Source organism: Macrosteles quadrilineatus, unplaced genomic scaffold, assembly GCF_028750875.1.
Source record: "Macrosteles quadrilineatus isolate MER2022 unplaced genomic scaffold, UCM_ALF_1.0 Scaffold_3__2_contigs__length_128488019, whole genome shotgun sequence".
Lineage (NCBI taxonomy): Eukaryota > Metazoa > Arthropoda > Insecta > Hemiptera > Cicadellidae > Macrosteles > Macrosteles quadrilineatus.
This window is the reverse complement of record NW_026542596.1, coordinates 28,450,810-28,477,125: the sequence shown is the minus strand read 5'-3', so window position 1 is coordinate 28,477,125 and position 26,316 is coordinate 28,450,810. Positions and strand designations below refer to the sequence as shown.

At 37.8% G+C, this 26,316-nt stretch overlaps 1 protein-coding gene across 1 annotated transcript in view; it reads right to left on the bottom strand.

Annotated features, from left to right (window-relative positions):
- The window catches only part of LOC128988664 (carboxylesterase 4A), a 59,965-nt gene that overhangs the window by 19,259 nt on the left and 14,390 nt on the right, over window positions 1-26,316 (bottom strand). Inside the window, exons 2-4 of the mRNA XM_054410167.1 lie at window positions 10,702-10,791; window positions 8,132-8,284; window positions 6,629-6,776 (exon numbers count right to left, since the gene is read on the bottom strand). Coding sequence (XP_054266142.1) covers window positions 6,629-6,776; window positions 8,132-8,284; window positions 10,702-10,791 — 391 coding nt within the window. The remainder of the gene's footprint in view (window positions 1-6,628; window positions 6,777-8,131; window positions 8,285-10,701; window positions 10,792-26,316) is intronic.

The window sequence follows — 26,316 nt, the reverse complement described above, 5'->3', positions numbered from 1 at the left end:
TTTGCAGGGGTGCCATATAAAAAAGAATTTCAGAATTTTTTTCTCAAATCTGCTTGATAATTGTAGAAAATGAAAACGCGGGCAATAAATGCCCCAAACACGCGATCAACTTCTACCTCTGACAATGGTTTTGGTTTTAGGTAATATAATATAGAACACTTGCTTGTAAAACAATGCTTTTCATATGTTAAATGTACAAATTTTAAGAAAACATAAGGTCTATAAGGTATGGTAAAAAATATTTGGGCAATTCTCTTAAAGCAGACAAGTCTTTGAAAAATTACATCTGCTGATCATATGGATCCATGGTGGATTTTTTCTGCCTGAATTGAAACAGAAAAAATGCCAATACAAAGGATGTATGTAATGTCCACATCTTTACTTATATGGATGTTGATAGTTCTGAGACAACCTGGTAAGTTAAATTGATTAAATAGTTGTATTATTGTTGGTGAAATTAAAGTTAATGAAAGAATAAATTGTTATAAACTCTTTTATTTTCTTACAAACACAACACTGAAAATATATTTAGTAAACAACTGCATATGCAAAATGTAAAAACATATGATGGTTTATTATTAATCCAGATTAGATGAAGTTGGGTGTGCTATAAAAAATGTAATATTCAACATCCCCCCTCACCCAACTTAGCTAGGTAAAAGTCCTAGACACTTTTGAAATTTGTGATGTTTTGGTTCGCTTAGTCCTTTAGTAAAAATATCATTAACCATGTATTCTGTGGGTTTGTAGTTCAATTTTATTTCTCCATTTTGTACTTTTTCCCGTATAAAATGTTCTCTGATACTGATATGTTTAGATTTACTTCCTATAATGGAGTTTTTAGCCATTGTAATAGCTGATTGGTTATCACAAAATATTTCAATGACTTCTTGAGGTCTTCCCATAGCATTAATCAATTGTTTTAAATGAATGGCTTCTTTTGCAGCTTCAGTCATTGACATGTATTCCGCTTCACTCGTAGACAAAGCTACAGTCCTCTGCTTTTTTGATTCCCAGGAGATTACAGCACCGCCAAATTTAAAACAGTAGCCGGTGTATGATCTCCTGTCTTCACTGCATGCCCAATCTGCATCTGCTGCTCAAATTAATGGCTTTCCTGTTTTGAAAAAATCAAGACACAAGTTCTTTGAGCCTTGCAAATATCTGAGAACCCTCTTTGCAGCAATTCAGTGTTCTTTTCCAAAGCAAGAGTTATATTGGCTGAGGTAACTCAAAGCATGTGTTATGTCAGGTCTTGTGGCTATTGACAAATACATCAATGAACCAATTAAATTTTGGTATGGGTAGTTACAATCTTTTTCATGTCCTTTAACCAATTTTAGACCTGGTGTTAGTGGAGTTATAGCTGGTTTGCAGTCAGTAATATTGAATTTTTTCAGGACTTCATTTATGTATTTCGTTTGTGATATTGATATCCTTCCATTCTTTCTTGTGAACTCTACCCCCAGACAATAGCTTAGTAGTTATTTCTCCATTTAGAAAAGCAGTTGAAACGTCCATTTGATCAATACTTAGATCATCTTCAACAGCAAGTCCAAGCATAAGTCTTATTGAACTTAGCTTTGGAGCAAAAGTTTCATCGTAGTCAATGCCTGGTTTTTGTGCAAATCCTTTTGCTATCAATCGTGCTTTTCTTCTTTCTAGCTCTCCATTTGGTTTTAGTTTCTTCTTTAATACCATTTTACAACCAATTACATTAATTTCTTTGTTTCTATCCTCGAGCACCCAAGTTTCATTTTTTAAATGAGCTTTTATTTCCTCTTTTATTGCTTCATTCCATTCCTCTGAAGATTCTAAAGTTGAATCTTCATTGCAGGTAGCTGACATTTGATAATCTTTTGTCCACGGAGGAGGTTTTCTTTGCCTTTTCTGTGATACCCTTATTTCATCAGTGTCTAAATGTTCATTTGAGCTTAGTGAGTCATCAGGTTGATTTTCAATATCATTTGAGCTTGGTGAATCATCAGGTTGATTTTCAATATCATCTTCGAAAATAATATAATTTTCCATTTCACTGTCATTTTTTTCTTCAAATATAGTGTCAAAATCAGACTGGTCATCATTATTTTCGCTCTGTTTGATCGGAATAATGCAAAAATCTTGATTTTTTTATCACTTTATTTTATTTTATTTTGCTCAAGAAGATTGTAATCATTTACATCTTCATTTCTTTCATAGTACATTTTTGAAAGAACTTTTACATCTCTTGCAATTTTAACCTGCTTTTGTTGTGGCATCCAAATTCTGTATGCTTTTGAATTGCTTGCATACCCCACAAATATTCCTTGCTCGGCTTTCGGATAAAATTTTCCTTTTCTTGAAGCTTTGTTTAATACAAATACTTTTGATCCAAATACTTTCAAGTGTCCTACTGAAGGCTTTCTTCCAGTCCATTTTTCATATGGCGTTAGTGTTCAGTAGCTTTTGAAGGGCATCGATTTCTTATATAGTTAGATGTGTTAATAGCTTCAGTCCACATATATCCTGGTAGATTTGATTCTATCAGTAAACATCTTGCCATATCCAATAATGTTCTATTTTTTCTTTCAGCCAAACCATTTTGTTGTGGCATGTATGGAACTGTTAGTCTTCGCCTTATACCACTTTCTTTCAAGAACTTGTCAAATTCACCATTACAATATTCTTTGCCGTTATTTGTTTGCAGAAACTTGATTTTATTTCCTGTTTGATTTTCCACCTCATATTTATATTCTTTGAAATGTTCAAAAATTTCGTCTTTACTTTTCAAAAAATATACATAACAGTATCTTGAATGTTCATCAATGAATGTTCCAAAATACTTATTTCCTCCAGGTGTAGTTACTTTCATAGGACCTACAATGTCAGAATGTATGACTTCTAACAAGCCTACATTATTTGCGATCTTTCTTGATTGAAATGGTGTTTGTGTCAATTTTCCTTTGATACACGTTTCACTTCACATTCTCCAATTTTGTCTTTCATGTTTAAAGATTCATCCATTTAAAGATTCATTTTTTAAAGCTGTTTTTAAGTCAACCTCGTTTAGATGACCTAACTTCTTATGCCAATCTATGATCTCAGGTTCTTTTGTATAGTTTGATTTTTCATTTACCATTATAGCTTTTGTACTTTTGACATAATAAAGACCACCCTGACGTTCTGCTGCCACAATTACATTTCCTCTTTGGTTTTGGACGACAGCTTTCTCTTTTTCAAAAATCACTTTAAATCCTTTATCTGTTATTTTACTGACACTCATTAGATTTGTTGCTAAGTCTGGTACAAACAGAGTGTGTTGTTCAAATGTATGATTTCAGAATTTTTTAATTCCAGTGAAACCGTTCCTGTTCCAGAAACGTCAAATGTCTTTCCTTTAGAAGCAAGTTGAAAAATTCCGTTTGAATTTTTTATATCTCTGAACTGTGATTTCTCTCCACACATGTGCGATGTACATCCACTATCAATACACCAATCAGATGAAGTAGAACCTAAAATGTTCAAATTTTGGATCTACAGTTATTGGCTTTGTGTCCTATTTTTCCAAATCTAAAAAATTTAACTTTGAAACTTACTTTTGTAGTGTTGTTCTCATCTTGTTTCTCATGACTATAAGTGTTTGTGAATACCTTTCTTGGAGTTGGACTGCTTTGTTTTGCAATACAATGTATCTTCATTATTCGTACAAGTGTCTTTTGACCTAGCTTCACTCTCGTCAATTACTTTTATTTTTAAATCATTAGGAGAAGGTCTAGACTCAATTGCTACCCGGAAATTTTCAAATGATGATGATAAGCTGTAAAGTAGCATAATGCTAAGTAAGTCTGAATTGATAATGATGTCCATTTCTTGAAGTTTGTCAAAAATCTCCATAAATTTGTTGACATGATCCCTAGCATCTTCTCGATCTTTCATTCTATGAACTATTAACTGCTTTAAATTTGGCTTTCCTTGCAGGACCAGAACTTTGGTAATTGTTCTGCAGGCAATCCCATACTTCTTTGGAAGTTTTGAATTTTTTTACTAATTTCAATTCACTAGGTGAAATTATCAATATTAGTTCTGATTTTGCTTTAAGATCTTTAACTATCCAGGCATTCTTACCAACTTCATCCTCAGGACATTTGTTCTCTCCAGATACATATTCCATTAGGTTTTGTTGGATTAATATAGCTTCAGCTTGAATATTCCAAGTGTCATAATTATTTCGTTTCAAAGGTTCAATTCTATAGCCAAAACTCATTTTACTTATTTTTAAGCACAGAATACTGTAAAATGAATATTTTATTATTCCAAATGACCCATAACCTTTGTTGGTGAAATTAAAGTTGATGAAAGAATAAATTGTTATAAACTATTTTATTTTCTTACAAACACAACACTGAAAATATATTTTCCTACAGTCACCCGACAAAGTTGGCTTCCTTGTACTGCTTATAGTACAGAAAGCTGCTAATTGCTGCATATTTATACTTTGCCGTACGGTTTATACTTTGTCGTACGGTTTATACTTTGCCGCACATCAGGATTCCAACGAAACAACACAAAACAGCGTGGTTCTATTATGCACGTGATCCGTGAACGCTTGGAAATAGGTTGGCAACACTTAAAGATAATAATACTATGAGCAGCTGATTGACTATTATAACTACGATTTAACCTGTCATTTTGTGTTATAGTTTCGGTATTTCTGAACTTTCTGGACTTTTCTTTTAAACGTTTTTAAAACATTCATACGATCTTAATAAACAAGAAAATACCTTTAAATCATTTTTTTTAGGTGCGGAAACCACTCCAAATTACAAAAACATACGGAACTATATTCTCAAAACGCAGAGCACATTTCTTGCCGAGGAAAAATAGCGGAGTGATACGGACCGCGGGTACTACTTTCTCTAGGGCACTATTTGTGTTGCCAGCTGAACCTAAAAACAAGTTGTATAGTGTTTGAAAGACTAATTATTTTTATGCTTTATAGTCACTGTAGGAAATAGTTATTTGTGTAACTAGTGGTGAAAGTGGCACTTTGCTGCACACGAGAGCAATGTTTACGCACGAGCCGCAGGCGAGTGCGGAATGATCTCGAGTGCAGCAAAGGCCTTTTTCACTCGTTTTACACATTATATTTTTCCTACAGTCACTATAAAGCATATAAATAATTAGTCTTTCAAACACTATACAACACGTTTTTAGGTTCAGCTGGCAACACAAATGGTGCCCTAGAGAAAGTAGTACCCGCGGTCCGTATCACTCCGCTATTTTTCCTCTGCAAGAAATGTGCTCCGCGTTTTGAGAATATAGTTCCGTATGTTTTTGTAATTTGAAGTGGTTTCCGCGCCTAAAAAAATGCTCTAAAGGTATTTTCTTGTTTATTAAGATCGTATGAATGTTTTAAAAACGTTAAAAAGAAAAGTCCAGAAAGTTCAGAAATACCGAAACTATAAACACGAAATGACAGGTTAAATCATAGTTATAATAGTCAATCAGCTGCTCATAGTATTATTATCTTTAAGTGTTGCCAACCTATTTCCAAGCGTACACGGATTACGTGCATAATAGAACCACGCTGTTTTGTGTTGTTTCGTTGGAATCCTGATGTGCGGCAAAGTATAAACCGTACGGCAAATTATAAACCGTACGGAAAAGTATAAATATGCAGCAATTAGCAGCTTTCTGTACTATAAACAGTACAAGGAAGCCAACTTTGTCGGGTGACTGTAGGAAAAATATAATGTGTAACACGAGTGCAAAAGGCCTTTGCTGCACTCGAGATCATTCCGCAAACATTGCTCTCGTGTGCAGCAAAGTGCCACTTTGCCCATTAGTTACACAAATAACTATAGTAAACAACTGCATATGTAAAATGTAAAAACATATGATGGTTTATTATTAATCCAGATTAGATGAAGTTGGGTGTGCTATAAAAAATGTAATATTCAACAATTATATTCTACAAACATTGTTTTAATTTATTGCTTTATAATAAAAAACATGAAATCGATCCGCTCAACTGGCTTTTGCTAATATGAAAGCAATACAAGTTTATTTTTTTTATCGATACCCTTTAACTTTAGTTACCTATGTAGGTGAGCACCAATGGCTAACAATTTACCAAAATAGGCCATGTATTAAGGTGCAAAAAAACAAGCAATTGAATTCGAGAAATGAATTACATTCTTTAAATGTTTGCTACAATGTTCAACTTGTTTTCGTAATCATTAGTCTAATTTTAGTTTGTTAGCATAAAAAAAGACTTCACCTTTTGCTATGGCTACAGAAAGAGGTAGTGTTCAGGCTCACGTTATCCTTAAATGTACCATAACAATAAATTTATGTATTCCCTTATTTCACCTAAATTTAAAACAGTATATTTTAGAATTAGATGCAATACTTTTAGAGAAGTAATAGACAGTTGCTACATTTTTAAAATGTTTTAAAACTGACTTAAATTTGTGTGATTCATATTGTATTATTTTTTTTACAAAGTACAATAATTATTTGTCAAGTGCAAAATGGGTACATGTATGTAACACAGGTGTTATGCTGCAGTGTGAGTTGTGGAACTTATTTTATTAGCATCTACTAGGAACAATTTAAAACAGTAAAATCTCAACTAAATATGACTTACCAAACACATTGAGGCGATAAGCTACTGACACCACAACCAATCCTTCAGCTGCCAGATCTTGTGCGGGGAAACGAGATGGAGCTCCGGCAACAAATCCCTCCCCCTCGAAAAACACAACCACCGGAGCGTTGCGGTAGTTCATAGCAAGCTTAAAACATGTAACATTCAGTCAGAAATGATTTTTCTGTGACTGTGACCATTAATAAATTCAATAGGTGTTTTACTATAAACTGTTAAGATACACTATAGTTACCTCAGATGAGATAGGACCTAAAGGTTAACCAGATTGTGCATGGTTAGAACCGTATGTAGGTACTTTCTCACCTTAGGAAAGATTCCATAACCGGAAACTTTGTAAAAACTTAGTTTTCATGTCATATTTACACTGATAGTGATCGAAAATGTCTGCAATCTTAACTAATATACTCAACATATCACCAAAGACTAACCAACACAAATAGACTTCTCATCCCATTGTAGATTTTTAAGCTTTTTTCGTCCCTAGTTCATGTCCGGTGACACTGATCGTTAGCGCCGACGAAATTTAGTTTTTAGCGAATTTCCCTATAGGGAAGTAGCTATTACCGTAGGTGGCACGGTAAGACCTATACCCGGGACCGATTTACTTTTTCATTTTGATGTCCCCAGAGGCCAAAAACACCATTCGTTAAAATTTTTATATATGTATATATATATATATATATATAGACTTATATATATATATATATATATATATATATATATATACGTCCGTGAACGCGATAACTTGAGTAATTTTTGTCCGATTTTGATGAAATTTGGTTTAAAGGTGTAAAGCGGGATAAACTTGAATGAGTTCGCGAACCAGCACGATCGGACCATGGGAACGGGGCTTTACGGGGGGTTTTATGGGGTAAAAATTGGTTTTTCTCACTTTTGACCCTCAAAACACCAAATTTCCCGATTTCTCTTTAGACCTTTTTAAAGAGCTTAAAAAAACAAATAATTTAGTATATAAAAGTATTTTTGTTCGATTGTTAGTAACAGAGAAAATTAAAAAAATTGTAAATTTAAAATTCCCATGTTATTCTTATGGAGAATATTGTCAAATGTTGTAGTATGCTTGTTTATGGATATATTTTGATCAAACTTGGCAAATTTATTTATTTTGTACTAAGCTATCAATATTTTACTCAAAAAAACACTTTATTAGTTTCCTTGTAGCAGCAAACCTAGGTACTCGTTAAACCTAATGTTATTAAAATATATTTAACTGAAAATCAATTCAGACAAATGGAAATTCGCTTAGTCGGCAGGTTTGCTGCGGCGGGGGTATTTTTATTTTAGGGTTAATTTCACGGTATGTGCTTTAGTCTTTGTTTTTATTATTAGGAGTCGAGTTATTGTTTATGATTAGATCATTTTATTTGGTTAAAAGAGGTTTTAAATAATTGAAATGACAAGAAACTAATTATAAACAAAACACGACTTCTAGTTATCTCTTAGCTTTGAAATGACACTTACGTCAGTGGTCCAAATGTTGAGATAAAGACAGTCCTCGTCCTGTCTCGTGAGTCCACCCATACTCGGCACTAGCTTGTTGATTGGCTGCGGACAGATTGACTGGAAGCTTCCTGCGAACAATGACCTGTCCCATCCTACATGTCGTTCTGGAGGCTGAGCAGGATATACAAGTGAGAACATAAATTTTAGTTAGGATGTAATATAATGTAAGAATAGATCTCACTCAAGTTACCTGTACTATAGGAACCTAAGGTAGGGCTACTCAATTCTACACTCACCGCAAGTATACATACTAGCATGCGGTTGTGTCAACTGTGCCCCCAATCCTTGTCAAGATGCTGAAGTATAGTTTACTAATATATGAAGCTCTATGCTTTTTATAGATTGGTATTTCTACTTAATTATTTGGACTTTCAAGTCAAAATTATTAGTATGATATTGAAAAAATAACAGGCAAATTGTTCTTGTATCTTAACTCTAATATCACATTGTACATAACATATTGTATTTGACCGAATTCCCGGGTGTTTTTTCATGTTTTAACACAGCCCCAATAACTACAACTATAGAGAGAGTCACATTTTAGGGACAAAACAAGCTCATACGTAGGAAGCCCTGCTTCATGTACTTCATTGACTGATCTCCTTAAATGCATTGTTGCATGGATATAATTGATTGTACGGTTTAGGATAGGACTATATTGTAAATTGTTCTTGACTCTTGACATTGTATATTTACAACCTCAAAGATTGTTTAATGTAAAGGAATACATTTTACAAGCAAATCATTTGATTTATGTCAAGTATGAAATGTCTGCAATGAAGTTTCCATGTGAGATCACAGCACATAATAAATCAACTACCATTTAAGTCAACTAGTTTCTGTATTACATTGGTGTAACTAAACAAACATCAAGATGAATGGTACAATATTAATGTTTTGTGTTAACGTAAATTACATCTGAAACATGAGTTGTGTTTTAGACAAAACCACGTGGAATATTATTCACAATAAATTACTAGTCACACTAAACCATGTAGACAACAATGCAACAATGCATATTACCTGATTTAAGGCCTGCACACACCGTAGTGGTGAGAGCGGTGGCGATATTGGCGCGTTTTTTCATTTCCTCCACCCACCATCACTACCGCGGCGTTATCGCTGGGGCGTTCACACCAAAGCGATTCCGTACCGCCGCGGTGACAGCAGTCTACAGTAAATTTTCGTAGTCGTTTTTGAGTGTGCAGTCAACAAATGCGGTGTGTTGTTAGTAAGAAATGTGACAGACGACGAGGAAGAAATTTTGTTATTGTTTGCTGTAGCTGAAGATGACGATCGCAAAGATAGGGAGTAGGTATCAACAAAGGATTTGAACATTGCGAATGAAGTGAATGAATGATTTGAAGACGAGAAACGTTTTTCCATATATATCAGAATGACAATTTGGTACAAATAGACATTTTCTATCTGAAGCTCAGTTGCCATGTTGGTTGCTTGGAGTCTTGGACACAAATGACTCGTCGCACCGGCACCGCTGGGCGGTGAAATGGAACATGCTAGGTTCGGTCGGTATACCCGGTGTGTGCACCCCTTTAATGAAGTAAAGGAAGCAGGACTGCCAACAGTTGTTAGGATGCTTAGATGTTTGTACCTAAACAGCGAATCTCTAAACTTGTACTGTAATTTGGAATGTGTTTTATGACAAAAACCCTGTATAAAGGCAAAGAAAAGATCACTATGCAGATAGATTTTTTTTTTTTAAGTTGGTACAATCATTGACTATACACAGAATGTATGTATATTTCTGTTATAGTCAATGGTACAATGAACCAATCTCATCGTACAACTCTTTAATATTAACCTACATGATATAATTTTTCTGTTTTTCTTTTTTTCTACAGTTTAGTTTATCACCAAATTTAATTGAGATCATTACCAATATTTTAAAGTAAGTTAACTTACAACGCTAAACGTGTAATTTTAAGAACCAATAAATTACAGAGCTTCCAGGCAAATAAAACGTCTTTCATTTACGTTGGACGAACTTGAATTTGTAAAAAGACAAATACTACTTTTGGAATAAAGTTTATTTATCATAGTATGAATAGTTTGTGAATTATTTTAAGATAGCTAAACTAAAGAAGTAAACCCCCATATCAAAGACATGTTATAAAAGTATTTCCAGGCACATAAATTTACATTGTAGAAGTAAAATTTACCTATTAAAACCGAATGAATATACGTATTGTAAATATAATGCAAAAAATATATTTCTTGACTCTGGCCCCAGAAAACGTACTACTATAACCCAGAATGCCAACCGCATGGTAAAAAGCATTAAGCGGTTTGAGAGAGCTTTGCCTGTCAATCCGTAGGCAGCGCCACCAGCGTTGCTATGCTACAGTATTGCATGGCAACGCTGGTGGCGCTGCCTACGGATTGACAGGCAAAGCTCTCTCAAAAGTCTCAAACCGCTTAATGCTTTTTACCATGCGGTTGGCATTCTGGCCAACAACCTTGGGTAGAGCAATATTTAGGACTAAATTACAACAGTCTCTTTCACTTACAGAAAATCTGAGTTCGCCCACTGGTGGCTGAGCATAAGGAACCCCTAGGTAGGCAATGATCCCAGCTTTCGATTCCGTATACAGTTTTATCTATAAACATAAAATGTACAAAACTATTATCGAACAAAGATTTAGCTTACATTTAGTATATAAGAGTATGTGTTTTTTTTGTTTTTTTTTTTTTTTTGGGGGGGGGGGGTTAAATATTAATTACTAGCAGAGTATACCCGTTCTTCATACCGGGTTGGCATATAAGTATAAAATGCTAATTACAAAATTATGGGAGAGGACACGATTTAAGAAAAATTTATTCTTGTAATTTATAAGAAATGCTATAGCACATCTACAATACAATAGCCATAATGATTTAACACTGGACCTAAACTATAGAAGAAAGTAAAGCTCTCATTGTGTACCACAGCTTTTAGTAGCTTTGGTTCAAATTAGCTGGTGTCATGCATTTAGCTGTGTAAATGCAATAGTGCTTCACCCTGTTGGTAAACATTATAACTTTTTAATGCTATTTAGTATCATAGAACCAACTTGTGAACTTGTGCAATTCAAATAGCGGACAAAATTCTTTAATTCCTTTTAAATATGAACTAGGGGCCCCCTTCACCTCCGTTGTAAATTTGGCCGTTATGTTGTACACCATTCCCACACCATTCCTACTAAATGAATACTCTCCTTCGTAGTCGCCCTAGTCACGGTCTTCTATCACGATATCTACCATTGTAACCTAAAAAATAACACTTAAATCAATAAACAAACAAGTACGCAATTTTCACATCAGCTGGTATATTTAAAGCAGCTTATAGGAACGCTGTAGCAGTACAGTACTTCTATTAGAAAATGACTGGATTTTTGATAGCCCGTGGAGCAGAGCAGGGGTAATTTTGGACACTTCTGATATTTTTCCCACCATCTTGGACCTTAAGTTTGAAAATGAATCTTTAACAGCCATGCTACTTTTTTCTTAGCTCGAGATATTGCGTGGGTATCGATTCGCTTACGGAATTAAATATATGGATAAGGATAATCCAGGAACACTGGGGTGGAGCCCGAAATGATATTTTAGATACGAATATGTCTATACGTTAATTGGGAATGTCATGCCATAAAACAGATGTCATTGTAGTTTTTAGCGAATTTCCCTATGGGGAAGTAGCTATTCCCGTAGGTCTCATGGTAAGACTTAGGCCCGGGACCGATTTACTTTTTCATTTTAATGTCCCCAGAGGCCAAAAACACCATTCGTTCAAATTTTTATATATGTATATATATATATAGATTTATATATATATATATGTGTCCGTGAACACGATAACTTGAGTAATTTTTATCCGATTTTGATGAAATTTGGTTTGAAGGTGTAAGGCGGGATAAACTTGAATGAGTTCGCGATCCAGCATGATCGGACCATGGGAACAGGGTTTTATGGGGGGTTTTATGGGGTAAAAATGGGTTTTTCTCACTTTTTACCCTCAAAACACAAAATTTCCCAATTTTTCTCTAAACCTTCTTAAAGAGCTTAAAAAACAAACAATTCAGTAGCCTATATCAAAGTGTTTTTGTACGGTTATTGGTTACGGAGAAAACTAAAAAAATTGTAAATTTAAAATTCCCATGTTATTCTTATGGAGAATATTGTAAAATGTTGTAGTTTGCTTGTTTATGGATATATTTTGATCAAACTTGGCAAATTTATTTATTTTATAGTAAGCTATTAATATTTTACTAAAAACACAGTACTTTATTAGTTTCCTTGTAGCAGCAAACCTAGGTACTCGTTAAACCTAATGTTATTTAAATAGATCAATTGAAAATCAATTCGGCCAAATGGAAATTCGCTTAGACGGCAGGTTTGCTGCGGCGGGGGTATTATTAAACTTAATAAGCGATGGCAGGAGTAGTATTAAATTCCACGTAGATAAACTTTGTGGACACAGGACAATAGCACAACGAATAAAACCATATTACGCTATGGGAAGTTGTACGCATCATCCAATTTTTACAGCAGTCAGCTGTTGACATGATAGGGCAAAGGCGAGCGCCGAGCGCGTGAGTGGGGACGGGGAAACAGCTGATTTCCTAAATAGTTAGTTCTTAATTGTCAAATTGTCTGCTAGCCACTAACTTTACACAGGCATCAATCAGCAATCAGCGGTAGCACCAGTACTCCAGTAGCCTATAACCATTGACTAAATAAACACTAGTGTTAGTTTATATAGTCAATGCTATTAGTGAATTCGATACTATCATACTATACATATTGTGACAGATGGAAACGGAGAAAAACGTGTCTACTTGCTTGCATGACATATAACAGTAGGTGAAATGGAAGGTTTTAGGACAATTGGGCACAGTTCTAGCCGTTAGAAAGGTTACCTCCCGCTATCTCCGCGTCCCGCCACCTCCGTGTACCGCTACCTCCGAATTTCAGAGTGACCCCTATAATCCTCGGTTACTTCCTGCGTTAAGACTTACCGTCCAAACCTAACATAACCTAACTTAACTTAACTTAACCTAACCTAACCTAATCTAACCTAACCTGACCTAACCTAACCTAACCCACGGGTTAAATTTTCATTAAATCTTCCATCCACGGGGCTTCGCAGCCGTGGATGCAATGACAGCTAACAACGCAGGCAGTGACGGGATTATAAGGGTCACTCAAGAATTCGGAGATGGCGGGACAGATTTTGGTTCGGAGATGGCGGAACGCGGAGATAGTGGGAGCACACGGTTAGAAATGGCTTTTAAGTCACCAAACGGCTTTTAGGAGAAATGGTTTCGTAGTCTACAGGCTATGTTTTGAAATTCATGAATGCAAGTTCGTCATAGTTGAATTTTTAACATGTCTACTTGCTCATGACAAAGACAAATACAGTAACATGTGTGAAATGGGGTAGGTTTTTGGATAGTTGGACACAGATATATACACTAATAATGACTTTAGAAAGTCATTAAACAGATTTTAGGAGGATATGGCCGTAGCCTGCAATATGTTTTGAGATTTATGAATGCAATCGTCATAGTTAGTTTTACAAATGTCTACTTATTCATGACAAATAAATGGGGAAATGGGAGATTTGGCACACAGTTCTAGACGTTAAAACTGGCTGTGGAAAGTCACCCAACGGCTTTCAGGAGGATACAGTGTGTTTTTAAATTCATTAATGCAATCGTCATATAGTTTAATTTGTATAATGACTATTTGTTCGTGACAAACTACAGGTGAAATGGGAGTTTATGGGCAATTGGGCACGGGTTTAGGTGTTAAAAATGGCTTTAGAAAGTCACCAAACTGCTTTCAAAATTCCAAATGTGATTTCCCCATAAAACAGATAATGAAAAATTGGACTAAAAAAATTGACGAATTTTTATTAAAATTTAGTATGTTATGGTTCTTGTAAATCTACACAGCATTTTACAATCCCAAATACTGTGTATAAATAAAGATAATCTATATAAATAAAATTAGAGTTTTGTCTGTACATTGCTCAGAATCATACATTTTTAGGTTATTTTTACGTTTTATACATTAAAGAAGCCGAAACAAGTCTCATCTAAATTTCTGTCTGTCACACTCAAGATGGCATTTTACGCAATCTTCTCCAGGAAAAAGAGAGTACCTATCAAGACCCAAGTCATTTTAATGTATTCACTGGATTGGCGAGAGTGTCTTTAGCCATTAAAATATGGTCTCACTACTTTGTAATTAAAATTACGGCCGTTCAAAAATGCAGTTTTGTGCGATTTTTGTCAAGTTTTCTTCCAATTTGTATCACATAATCATCTATGAAACAACGAACAGCTGTTCGGATCAAGATTATTTTTTCTAGCTGTCACTGAAATGTTTACAAATGTTGTTTACAAACACCACAACCATTTCCGATCACGTTTTGAAGGAAAATCCCATCCAAGTGAGATTAAAAACGTTTTTATTACATAAAGGATTTAATTAATCGCAAGTGGAATAATATAGTGTAACCGTAAATTAAATAACTAGGCATCATCCAGGTCAGGAACCAGAAATATGTGTATAAAATTGTTTTGGAGTTTTGATAACCAGAAAGAAGACATTGAATCAAGATTGAATCAGTGTTGTATACGGCTGGGAAACTTAAATTTACTAATGACCGTCGCCAATAGCTTAGAAACAATGTTCCACTCATTGACGGCTCTTCAATGGCGGTTGTGTAAAGTGTAAGGCAAAAAATTACAACTGCAGTGGGTGATTGTAACAGAGGTTTACGGATGATGCTGAACTCGATTTTCCAATGTGTCACTTTCTGTTCCTACCATTGACTATATAAAGTCAATAGTTCCTACTCACCGTGTGATGCAATCGCTGGACCATACAGCCAATAGGCCCATAGCCCTTCTCTTGGGTACGTGTGGTACGTATGCTTACCCAATTATTTATAACAACCCATTCGACAACGATCCTTGATACCGGTACTTTTCCATAGAATACACGGCCTACCTAGGTACTTAAGAAATAAAATTATAAACGTCCAAAAACCCAACGTTGTGTGATTTTTGTCACATTTCCTTATAATGTTAATATATATACCAGCAACTATTGTTTAGAGAATACGTAATCTATTAAATAACAGAAAGTTATGTTGTATAAGGTTTTTTTTCAAACTGACACCGATAAGTTTACATTAAGAGTTGTGTACAAATAAAGCAATTAATGGGAAATAACTTTGATTGCCGATAACTTTTTACGAGAAAATCCAAAACCAAGAGATCAATAACCTTGATTAACGCATATAATTGGTCGGCTGTACTACAGTTCTTAACTGTAAACGTTGGTTTTTGGTACGGTACTGGTTCTTTTCCTTTTAACCTTTAGTAGCAGCAAGAATCATTTTTACGTACCAACACATCACAGTAATTTACAAATTAGTTATCGTTGGTGTTGCACCTTTTTTATTACAGGCGTAGGCCTATTCAATTTAATTGATGTCTTAACTGTATAATTTTTGCTTTTTCTGTCTGGATTCCAAAATGTTATGCTAAGAAAACTATAACGCATTTTAGTAAAACATTTATTCAGCAAACCATCATGAATTGTTCAAACACTTTGAACGTTGTTTATGTAACAATAGTTCGTGGCCTATTTTGGTAATTTGTATTACAAATTACCAATCTAAATCGTCTATAGTAGGCCTACTGTACTTCATTTCATATAGCAAACCGATTCAGATAGCATTTCGACAGAATTTCGAGTCATCTCCGGTCCAAGCAAATATAAATTGTTATGATCAAATTTTATGGCATTAACAAAGATTTCAAGTACTAATTTTATATGTACCTTTTTATGCTTAAAGCGTAGCAGATTCCCTAATTAAGTTCGGTATTTTTGTGTGTATGTATGATGGTAACGCATTAATGTCCTTGTTTCTCAATGTTTCACGGAAAGGACAAGAGCGCCTTGATAATGAAAATTTCAACCCGAATAAAGTGTTAAATTAAGAGGTTGAGGTAGTACCTTAAATACTTTTAACCATTATGTTATAGTCCTTTAAATTCTGAACAAAATTGTACAAATCCCATTTCCGTATATTTACTCTCACCGCTTACACATGATAAAGGTTGTTGACAAACTTATGGGAGAAAGTATGTGTCAGAATGCTGATACCGTTTATTTAGTTTAATCATTGGATATAACATATGGACCAACAAGATCCGGGTGACATTTAATTGCGAAGTTTTGGCTTGAAACTGTCAGATACTGTATTTGCGAAGGAATAGTTTTGTCAGCATATCTGAAAGTATGCAAACCAACTGCTGTGCTTTATATAAGAAGGTTTTAACTGACTATGATAAGATCCCCGTGCGTAGAACGGGCACACAGCTAGTTTATTAAATAAATTACACCATTCTTGCTCCATCCAAGTAAGGTGCTGAACGCAAAGGATAGCAAACAAAATTAAACAACAACAAATTAATTAAAACAAACAAATTAAAAATCAATTAACAAACAAAGGCTAAACAACAAATAGCTTATTTAAAAATACTGTAAAAACATTTTTGCAACATTAGTGATTTTATCTATAGAATACAGTTCTGCACCATTGTTACTCCCTCCGCTTGTTCTTTGAGCGGAGCGAAGCGGAGCTCTTTGGGATCGGCTTCAATGCCAACTTTTAACACTACATATTTGTCAATAACGGATGAACGTATTTTAATTTTAGCTAACAATTTATTTTTAAGGCGAAACAATTCAATTTTTTTTATAATGTCGATATAATTTAAAAGAAACTTAACGTTTTTAAATTTTAACATTGGTCTTATGAGTTGCCATGATCCTATGAAAATATACAAATATTTGTCTATACCATGTTGAGTTATAGCATATATGTGCAAAATCAAGCCAATATTCGACCTAAACACAGTATAAAGGATAAACATTCGGATGATGACAACTGATCAAATAAAAATACAGAGAAAGTATTACACGCCATTTGGAAACGACCACTGATCGAATAGGAACAGTACTTTATAGATTTTATTTATGTAACTATTAGGTTACAAAATGCCCTCGCCACAGCAAACCTGCAGACTAAGCGAATTTCCATTTGCCTGATCGGATTTACACTAAAAATGTCTTCTTAAAAAATATCACATTTATTCCCTATTTAAATAGAATTATAGTTAACAACTACTTATGTTTGCTGCCACAGGAAAGGTAAAAGTGTTTTTCATGTTACTTCAATGTAGTTTGGCTTTAATATGTAATGAAAAATAGGAACAGGGAAATTAGCAAAAAATAACCTAAATTCGAACAATTAATACAGAAACAATTGAAAAACTGAAGACAAAATTACCACACAACTAATCAATAATTTTAGAACCAGTAATTATATAGCCGGTATTTAAATGTTTAACACAATACCATATTTTCGTATAGACTTTTAATCGGATGAAAGAAATAGGTGGTCACTTGACAATTGTTTACACAATGATTTTCCCCATTAAAACTGCCAGAAATTGTCTTAATGCGTGTAAAACCAGCTGTTCTAAATTCAATTCTGTTTTAATTTACCACTCTATTCCCGTACGTAGGTCGGGCCAACGACTCGTTAAAGATAAATTTCAAACTTTGTTGACACCACTGATCAGTGTGGTACAGAGATATACAATGTGGAAACTGATGTTGGATTTGAAGTCAAAAGCATGTAAAATCCATGAACACACACACACAAACACACAGCACTGACCTCGAGAGCGCATCTACCGGATCGTAGAGGCTACACCAAATCATTCGCGTTGTATTGACAATGTTAAAGCATTGTATTCGAGGTGCATTAAAATAGTGGCCACCACTGCCGACACACATGGTTACCCAATTTACTAGCACGCATCACCGTTGTTTGGGATAGTCGTGGGTCTAAAATGGGTCTGACTTAAGGGAGGTACAAATGAGGCAACGATGACATCATAGTTTAGTTCAAAATGCCTCCGTTAATAGCGTTATATAAGAGAGCACAGCGCGTAATTTTTACTTCACTATTAGGCCTAGTTAACTACAAAATTAAGAAAAATTCTAAAATTATTCTTAAAATTTTTCAATTATTAAATTAAACTGTCATAACCTAACCAAACTAACCAAACGTGCTGATAATGAAAAAATCGAATGAAGGTTTACTAATCTAAACAATAATTTTGTTCATAAAATAAAATTATAAATACCTAAAATTCAATTTTATAATCTTTTAATTATAAAATTAAACTGTCATAATTTAACCAAACCAACCAAACTTGCTGATATGAAAAAGACTTTTGACAAAAAGTCAGTGCTGCCAGCGGGATTCGAACCCGGCACCTTCTAATTATCAGCCCGACTCGCTATCCGCTTCCGAGGCAGAAGACTGAAATCCGTATCGTTGCGGTAATGGCGTTCCCTCAAGAGATCTGACAGCTGACGTCATCGAAGCCTCTTCTGTAAGTTACCTCCCTTGAGTAAATACCGTCTAAAAGCTTTTTGATAGTTCGAAACTAACAGCTGTCCTTGGTCGGGCGTAAATTTGGGCTGACTATGAAACCGATAGTTTTAGGTTAGGATTATACTAGGACGCTGGCGTCTGGGATGCCGGCGTCCTAGTATAATCCTAGCCTTAGTCAGTTGCAAAACTATCATCTCATCGATTCCACAATCATCTTCAACTTATGCCCCATTCCTGTAATGCAGCTACTGTACTTGGAGGTCACAAATTGTGGATATTTATAGGCATGTACTGTGGATGCGATGCGATACACTCCCTGGTGTGGATTAATGTCCGCACTAGTGAGTACTACGACTATCCGCAGTACTATCCTCATAATTATACCAATTCGTTAATACCAAGGCAAAAATGTGGTTCGGATTCCACTATAAATTGTAAGCCCCTAGTTGCCATTAGCTGTATGGGCTATTAATTAACAGCTATGTCTAAGGAATATGTCGGCCTTAGTCACTAAACAAGACGGGTCGCAGTCAATGCGCCACCACGTCAAACCGCCACCTCGGTGTTTTGGTCAGAGGCGTCAACCCGCCACCACAAAAAAACCGAGGTGGTGGGTTGACGTGTACGTACAGGTCAACCCGCCACCTCGACAACAGGCCACCACGACAACCCACCACCACACAATTTTCCGAGGTGGCGGGTTGTCGTACACACTCAAGTCAATGAGCCACCACGACAACATGCCACCACGACAACCCGCCAACACCAGTTTTTATCAGAGGTGGCGGGTTGTCGTGAAGCTCCATGTTTGATGTCGGCAACCCACCACCTCGCACGTAGGTGACAACGTGCCACCACGTCAACCCGCCACCACTCTTTTACGAGGTGGTGGGTTGACGTGTACGCTCAGTGTTCGGTGCCGTCAACGCGCCACCTCGCTCATAGGCGACAACGTGCCACCTCGACAACCCGCCACCATGCATTCTTGTCATAAATCGGTTGGATTTATATTCTGTAGCATGAAATATATTGTACTTTGATTCAGTTAATTTAGAGAAAGTTAATGTACTTAACTCTTAAATATCATTTCTGGAAATCTTAGTTTATTTTCGGAAGAAAGATTGATAGATAATACAATTATTAACATGGTGAAAACCCGACATTTGAAAAGGTCTCACGCCCTTAAGGGTAGAACTTTTAATTCTAAAACCTTAGTGCAAAACTACGAATTGGTCCGAATCCTTAAACACCTCAAACGTTGAAATTTGTCCACAAATAAGGGAGGAGTAGTGTTCACAAAACACAGCTCTCGCGTATTAAAATGAGATGATAAAAACGTATCTCAAAAACAAAAATAGAATATTTATTTTACTTAATTGCCAGTGAATAAACAATTTTTGTTCATTAGGCGTATAAATATATATATAAATGATGTTTTTAAAAAATAGTACAACCATTGCTGTAACAATTATGGTCCAAAAGTTATTTCAGCTTTTGTGATTTTGAACTATATACTATCACCGCTTTCCCATGATATAGGATGTTAACAAGCTTATGGGAGAAAGTATGTTTCAGAATGCTGATGCCGTTTATTTTTACATTTATTTTGTCATTTATAGTGTTTGATATCAAGTAATCGTCTGTGATATGAAATAAATCGAATGACGTATATTGACGCTTTCAATTGGCTGAAGGCCACTGGGGCAGAGCCTTGATGGAATTTCAAATGTGTTTTGTTTTGACAAATTTACATGTCACGACCTATCCAACGACACCTTAAACTTGATGATCGGATGCATGGATCGGATGTGTAAGCAGTTTCAAAACAATAATCACAACATTCGTGTTGGCCAATTAAATATTTAAATAATGATGATGTTTATGTGTAAATGTATCCTCGACTAAACAATTTTCACAATGTGCAGTATATCGTATCTACATAGGTTAAAATAATATTACTGATTCATTTGAACATTAATTACCGGTACGCATCAAGCAGTTTCATTATACAATTAGATACAAATTTGACTTAGGATTATAACCTGAAAAAAGTCAAAGCCAAAGTCCTTTATTTTTGTTAACCTGATTTTTTTTAAAAGGGGGTTTGGCAAGACTTTTGGTACCATTTGCCTCCGTTTAATAACTGATCAGCGCTGTTTGGCGAAATAATATTACATTTGGATGGTAAAAATGTAAGTGGCCTAAGCGTTTATTTCAAGCTACGGCCTGATTCATACGTTGAAGTACAGTGCTACTATACTAATATTACAAATGAAAGTTTGTGTGTTTGTTTAGGGTTCGATCACTCAATAACAATTCATTGGGCACATCGGGATTAGGCTGAAATTTAGCATGATGATAACATTTTCCTGATTAAAATATAGGCTTGTTATTACCTCAACACTTTTTTCTTTCTTTTTGCCTTTTTGAATATCTCTCGTATGTATTTAGAACAATAGCACACAATAATATGCCTCATTATTAAAAAATCAGGAACGAACCACGAATTATTACTGGGAAAGGTGAACGAAATGCATGTTGTAAAATGTAGACGTGGACACCTGGTGCAAAGTATTTGGCCGATTGTTTAATATAAACAAACCCATAACAGTCCAGTACTGGGAACTTTAAAGGAAATATTAGGGAACAGAATACAGGGGTGTCCCGTTAATCCCCTCGCACGTTTCTACGAATGGACTTAATCTGAAATTTCTTAGATTTTTCTTTCACATTCCAGTTATTGAGGTGTCGGGTCGCTCAGGTCAGTTCACTTTCCCGTAGTTGCGAGATCGCGATTGTCCTTTAATTTCCAACCTAAATATTGTTTTAATTTCACTTAGTAATCACAAAAGAGAACCAAAATAATATTCTGCTGTTGATAAAACTATTCTATTTCTTGTTTTAATTTATTTTATTTAGTCGTCGGATTATACTATTTGAAAGATTTTAGACAAAACAATCCAAATCACTGTTTTGAATGATATTGGACACGTTTCTTTAAAATTGTACTAAAACGTCACTTGCCAAATACCATAATGTGACGAGATAATACGTTATCTAAAAACAATTGGCGACCTGTTTAGTGTAATCATCTTCCTACCAACTGTCAATTATATCTTTACGTTATAATTTATTTACAATTAGTGAATAAACGGAACTAGCTGCTGTGCCCGTGATTCGAAACGGGAAGATGTACCAAAAGTCCATACTGCCTAATCCAAACACTTGTTAAGTAAACAAATAGCAATCAAATTTTTACAAAAATGTATGCCCTACATTGTAGTTACCCTACTGTTTACATTAAAAATATATCAAAACATAATTTGTATAACTTATGGTTATAGAATTTTTCTTCATTTCAATAATCAATTGCATAAATAAACCTACCACATAGTTGTGTAAATTACATAATGTTAACAATTAATATATGTTCTTCTTCTCATTTTTAATCTCTGACAACAGCTGCAATTACATAACAATGTCTGTTTCCCATGAATCTTATGGAGAAATGTGGACCTGTAAAGGGTCCCAGGGCCTCACCCTAATTAATTCCCTAAAAAGAAAGTTTCCTGCACAACTTCACGTTACGCTCTTTCCAAATGACACCAAAAACATGCCAATCGGTTTAGTAATTTCGGAGGAATGAATGTCACAGAAAAACCTGCTTGCGTATTAAATAAGTTAAAAATCCCTCACCTCACAATTTTGAAAGCCCGTGGAGCAGATACTAGTTCATTATCGAAGGTGGGGGGTAGTTCTAATCCTCGGATTGGTAGCTTGATTTTTGTCCAATTTGAGTCCAATCGGTTCAGTAGCTTATAGCATAGATGAATCTATGCTTATAGTTTATCTCATACAAACACACAAACACCACCTCTTCTTTATAATAGTATAGATAGATGTAGTAGATGATAGATGGATAGATAGATGTCATTATTATTATGTGATTATTGTTATTGTTTATATTTGATTTGTTTACAAGTTTTACGCAGATTTAGTTTAGTTAGTAAAGATACTTTTAAATATGAATCAATTATTTCATACAATTTTCAACAGTACATTAGTGGAATGCCCTGAACCCATTGTGCCAAGAGTAAAAGTACGGTATTAATGCTACTTTGATATTATCCGGAGGCCACCCTTATACAGTGTGCTGCGGCGGTTATGTTAGGTTGGGTTATCATAAATATGTTTGTAGAACTTTCTTAGTTTCGCTATGGATGGAATGATACCAGATGAGTCATATCATCGCCAAATCCCCTCCAAGTAGGCCAAGGTCAGGTCGTTGACCAATGGCCGGAGCGCGCGCATCACCTGTCACCGCCTGTATCTCAGGTATCGTCACTCATGTTGTATTGTTAGATTCATAATAAAACGAGGAAACCCAACCTAAGGGTAAAAACACAGTGGAGCAGGGCAGGTAGCTGGTAGCCTGGCTGGTCGCTTACTCGCTTAACCGCTGGTTACCTGGATGGTAGCTGGGACATACACACAGTGGCGCTCAGTACAGTCGCTTGTCAGCCGCCGTGTCGAGATGGCGAGTTCTAGTGACGAAGAGTTATTGCTCGATAGTACAGGATCTAAGTGGTTTTTACTAACTCAAGTAAGTGAACGCGAGTGTCAGGTTCATCCTGTCAACAAGGAAAGAAAGCAGCATTTTTGAACATGAGCTAAATAACATGTCCCAATACCTTTGTCTTCAAATAAATATGCTTTACTATACGTATAATTGATTTTCTACCTCATCATTGCTGGTCACTATTATCTATTGAACATTATCTCTATAGTCTGTTAATATCACATCCATCCACATAAATACCTAGTTTTATTTGCATAAATTCAATGACAAGCTTTTTTAATATTTTTTAATTATTATCCATCAGAATAACATAGTGGGATGGGCTTGGTTCCACAAAGGCACACGAATAAAAACCTCCGATATTAATTTGTCTGCGTCCATTATTTTATTTCTTGTAAACAAAACAACAACCAAATAAATCGATTAAAACAAACAACACTCCGTATACAGAGAATGCGCAGTGAAAGATCCGACGTGGAACTAGCGAACTCGAGAACACGTGGCTGTCAAGTTCTGCTATTTGCGCATGCCCCAGTCGAGCCATCCCCGCTTGCAGCTCCCAAACAATCGACTTGGCAATTCTTCTAGCTTGGCATCGAAGTGACGACCATCGCCCTCCAGCATGACGGTGCAGAGCTGGAAGTCTCCTCTGCCTACAACCCCCCAGCGAGACGCCTCGACCCCGGACTCCTGGACATGCTGCTGCCCCCCGGCACCCCGGCGCTTCTGGCAGGCGACCTCAACGCGAAGCACCTAGACTGGGGTTGCAGGAGAGGCAACTTCACTGGAGCCGCTCTCAGGCGCTACCTCACTGCCCACCCTCACATCAACGTGGTTGCCCCGGCCGACCCCACACACTACCCCCGTGCTGGACACCCGCCTGACATCCTGGACATCGGTCTGGCTGGCTCGTTCGATGGCCCAGTCGAAGTCTTCGTCGTCTCCGACCTCTCCTCCGACCACGTCCCGGTGATCATCGATCTGCCACAGGGAGGAGTCCCCGACCGCCCTCCAGTCCGCAGGAAGAGGGTGAACTGGGCGAAGTTCGCCAACCTCCTGGCCAACGCCCCTCGACCGCCTCCCCCGCCACCTGAGACGGCAGAGGAGCTCGACCAGCAAGTCCTGGACCTGTCAACGCTGCTGCAGGACACTGTGGTTGCCGCCAGCTCTGACGTTGACCCGAGGGCCCCCCCACCACTTCCCCAGGGGCTGCGGGAGGAGATCACCCTGCGACGTCGCCTGAGGAGGGCGTACCAACAGTCCCGCTGCCCTCGAGCGAAGGCGGACTTCAACCGGCAGGCCAGGAGGTGCTCCCGACTGCTGGCTGAGCATCGGTCCCAGGAGTGGGAGGACTTCGTCGAGGGCCAGGCTGACACCAACGACGGGATCTGGAAGATCGCCAAGGCTCTGCGCGGCACGAAGACCCACAACAGGCCGCTGCATGGGGGACGCGGGCTCGTCTACTCGCCCGAAGACCGTGCAGAGACCTTCGCAGACTCGCTGGAAGACCAGTTTTCCCCACACCCGGACGTCTACGACGAAGACTTCTGCGAGGTTGTGGACGACTTCGTAGAGACCTACGAGCCGGACTCCGACGAAGAGGACATCCCCCACGTGACCGTCAGCGAGGTGAAGGGCCACATCGCTCGACTCCGTCCGAAGAAGGCCCCTGGACCGGACTCCCTCGGGACTCCAGCACTGAAGAACCTGCCGGCTTGGGTGATTGTTGTCATCACCTGCCTCTTCAACTCCTGCGTGAGGCTGGCCCACTTCCCCGACACCTGGAAGCTGGCGAATGTCATACTCATCCCCAAGCCCGGCAAGGACCACATCTTCCCCGAGAACCACAGGCCGATCTCCCTCCTGCCTGTGCTCTCCAAGATGCTGGAGCGGATCATCCTGGCGAGATTCCCCGAGGAGTTCTTCTCTTCGATCAGGACTGAGCAGTACGGCTTCAGGCGGGGCCACTCCACCACCCTCCAGCTGCGGCGGGTCCTCAACACCATCGCTGGAGCGATGGAACGGAAGCACCACTCGACCTCAGTCCTGATCGAAGTGAGCAAAGCCTTCGACCGGGTCTGGCACGAGGGACTTCTCTACAAGCTGGCGTCCTCCCCTCTACCCGGCTCGATCTACAGGCTCGTCAAGAGCTACCTGACCGCTCGCCGCTTCAGGGTCTCCGTTGGACGGGCGACCTCCACACCACGGCCGGTCTCTTCGGGTGTGCCACAGGGGTCGGTTCTGGGGCCGATACTCTACCTGTGGTACACCAATGACATACCCCTGGCGCCGAGAGTGCAGCTCTCGCTCTATGCAGATGATGCGCTCTTCACTGCCACCTCCGCCAACCTGAGGATGTCCAGGGTGTATGTCCAGCGACAGCTGGACCTGTTGCTGCCGTGGCTGACGAAGTGGCGAGTCAAAGTCAACGCTGACAAGAGTGAGGCCATCTCCTTCACGAGGTCGAGGAGGCAGGACGATGGTCAACACCTCCACCTAGACGGGGCCGACATCCCATGGAAGCGCCGGGTGAAGTACCTCGGCGTCCTGCTGGATCAGCGACTCACCCTGACTCCCCACGTCGAGAGGGTCTGTGACCTCGCCAGGAAAGGTCTTGGCGCCATCCGCCCGTTGCTCAAGTCACGGAAGTTGTCGACGGCTGCAAGAGTCCGACTCTACACGGCCCTGCTTCGGCCTGTCCTCACGTACGCAGCCCCTGCATGGTACCACCTCACCTGCAGAACCGCTAGACGGAGGCTGCTCGTCGTCCAGAGCAAGGCTCTTCGGCAGGCGACAGATTCACCCTGGTACGTGAGGAACTCCGTCATCAGGGACTCCACAGCAGTGACAACTCTCCGAGACTTCGTCGACGGCCTTCGAGCGAGACTTGAAGAGACGGCGGATGACTCTCCGTGGGAACATATCAGGGACCTGGTCGCTGAGGATGTTCCGCAGCTTCGCCCCCGGATCGACGACTAACTCCCAGAACGACGTTGACGTCTACAGGTAGCTGAGCTACCAGGGCTTGGACCCACAGCAGACCGGAAGTATATGCTCCCAGCGAGCAGGCACTTC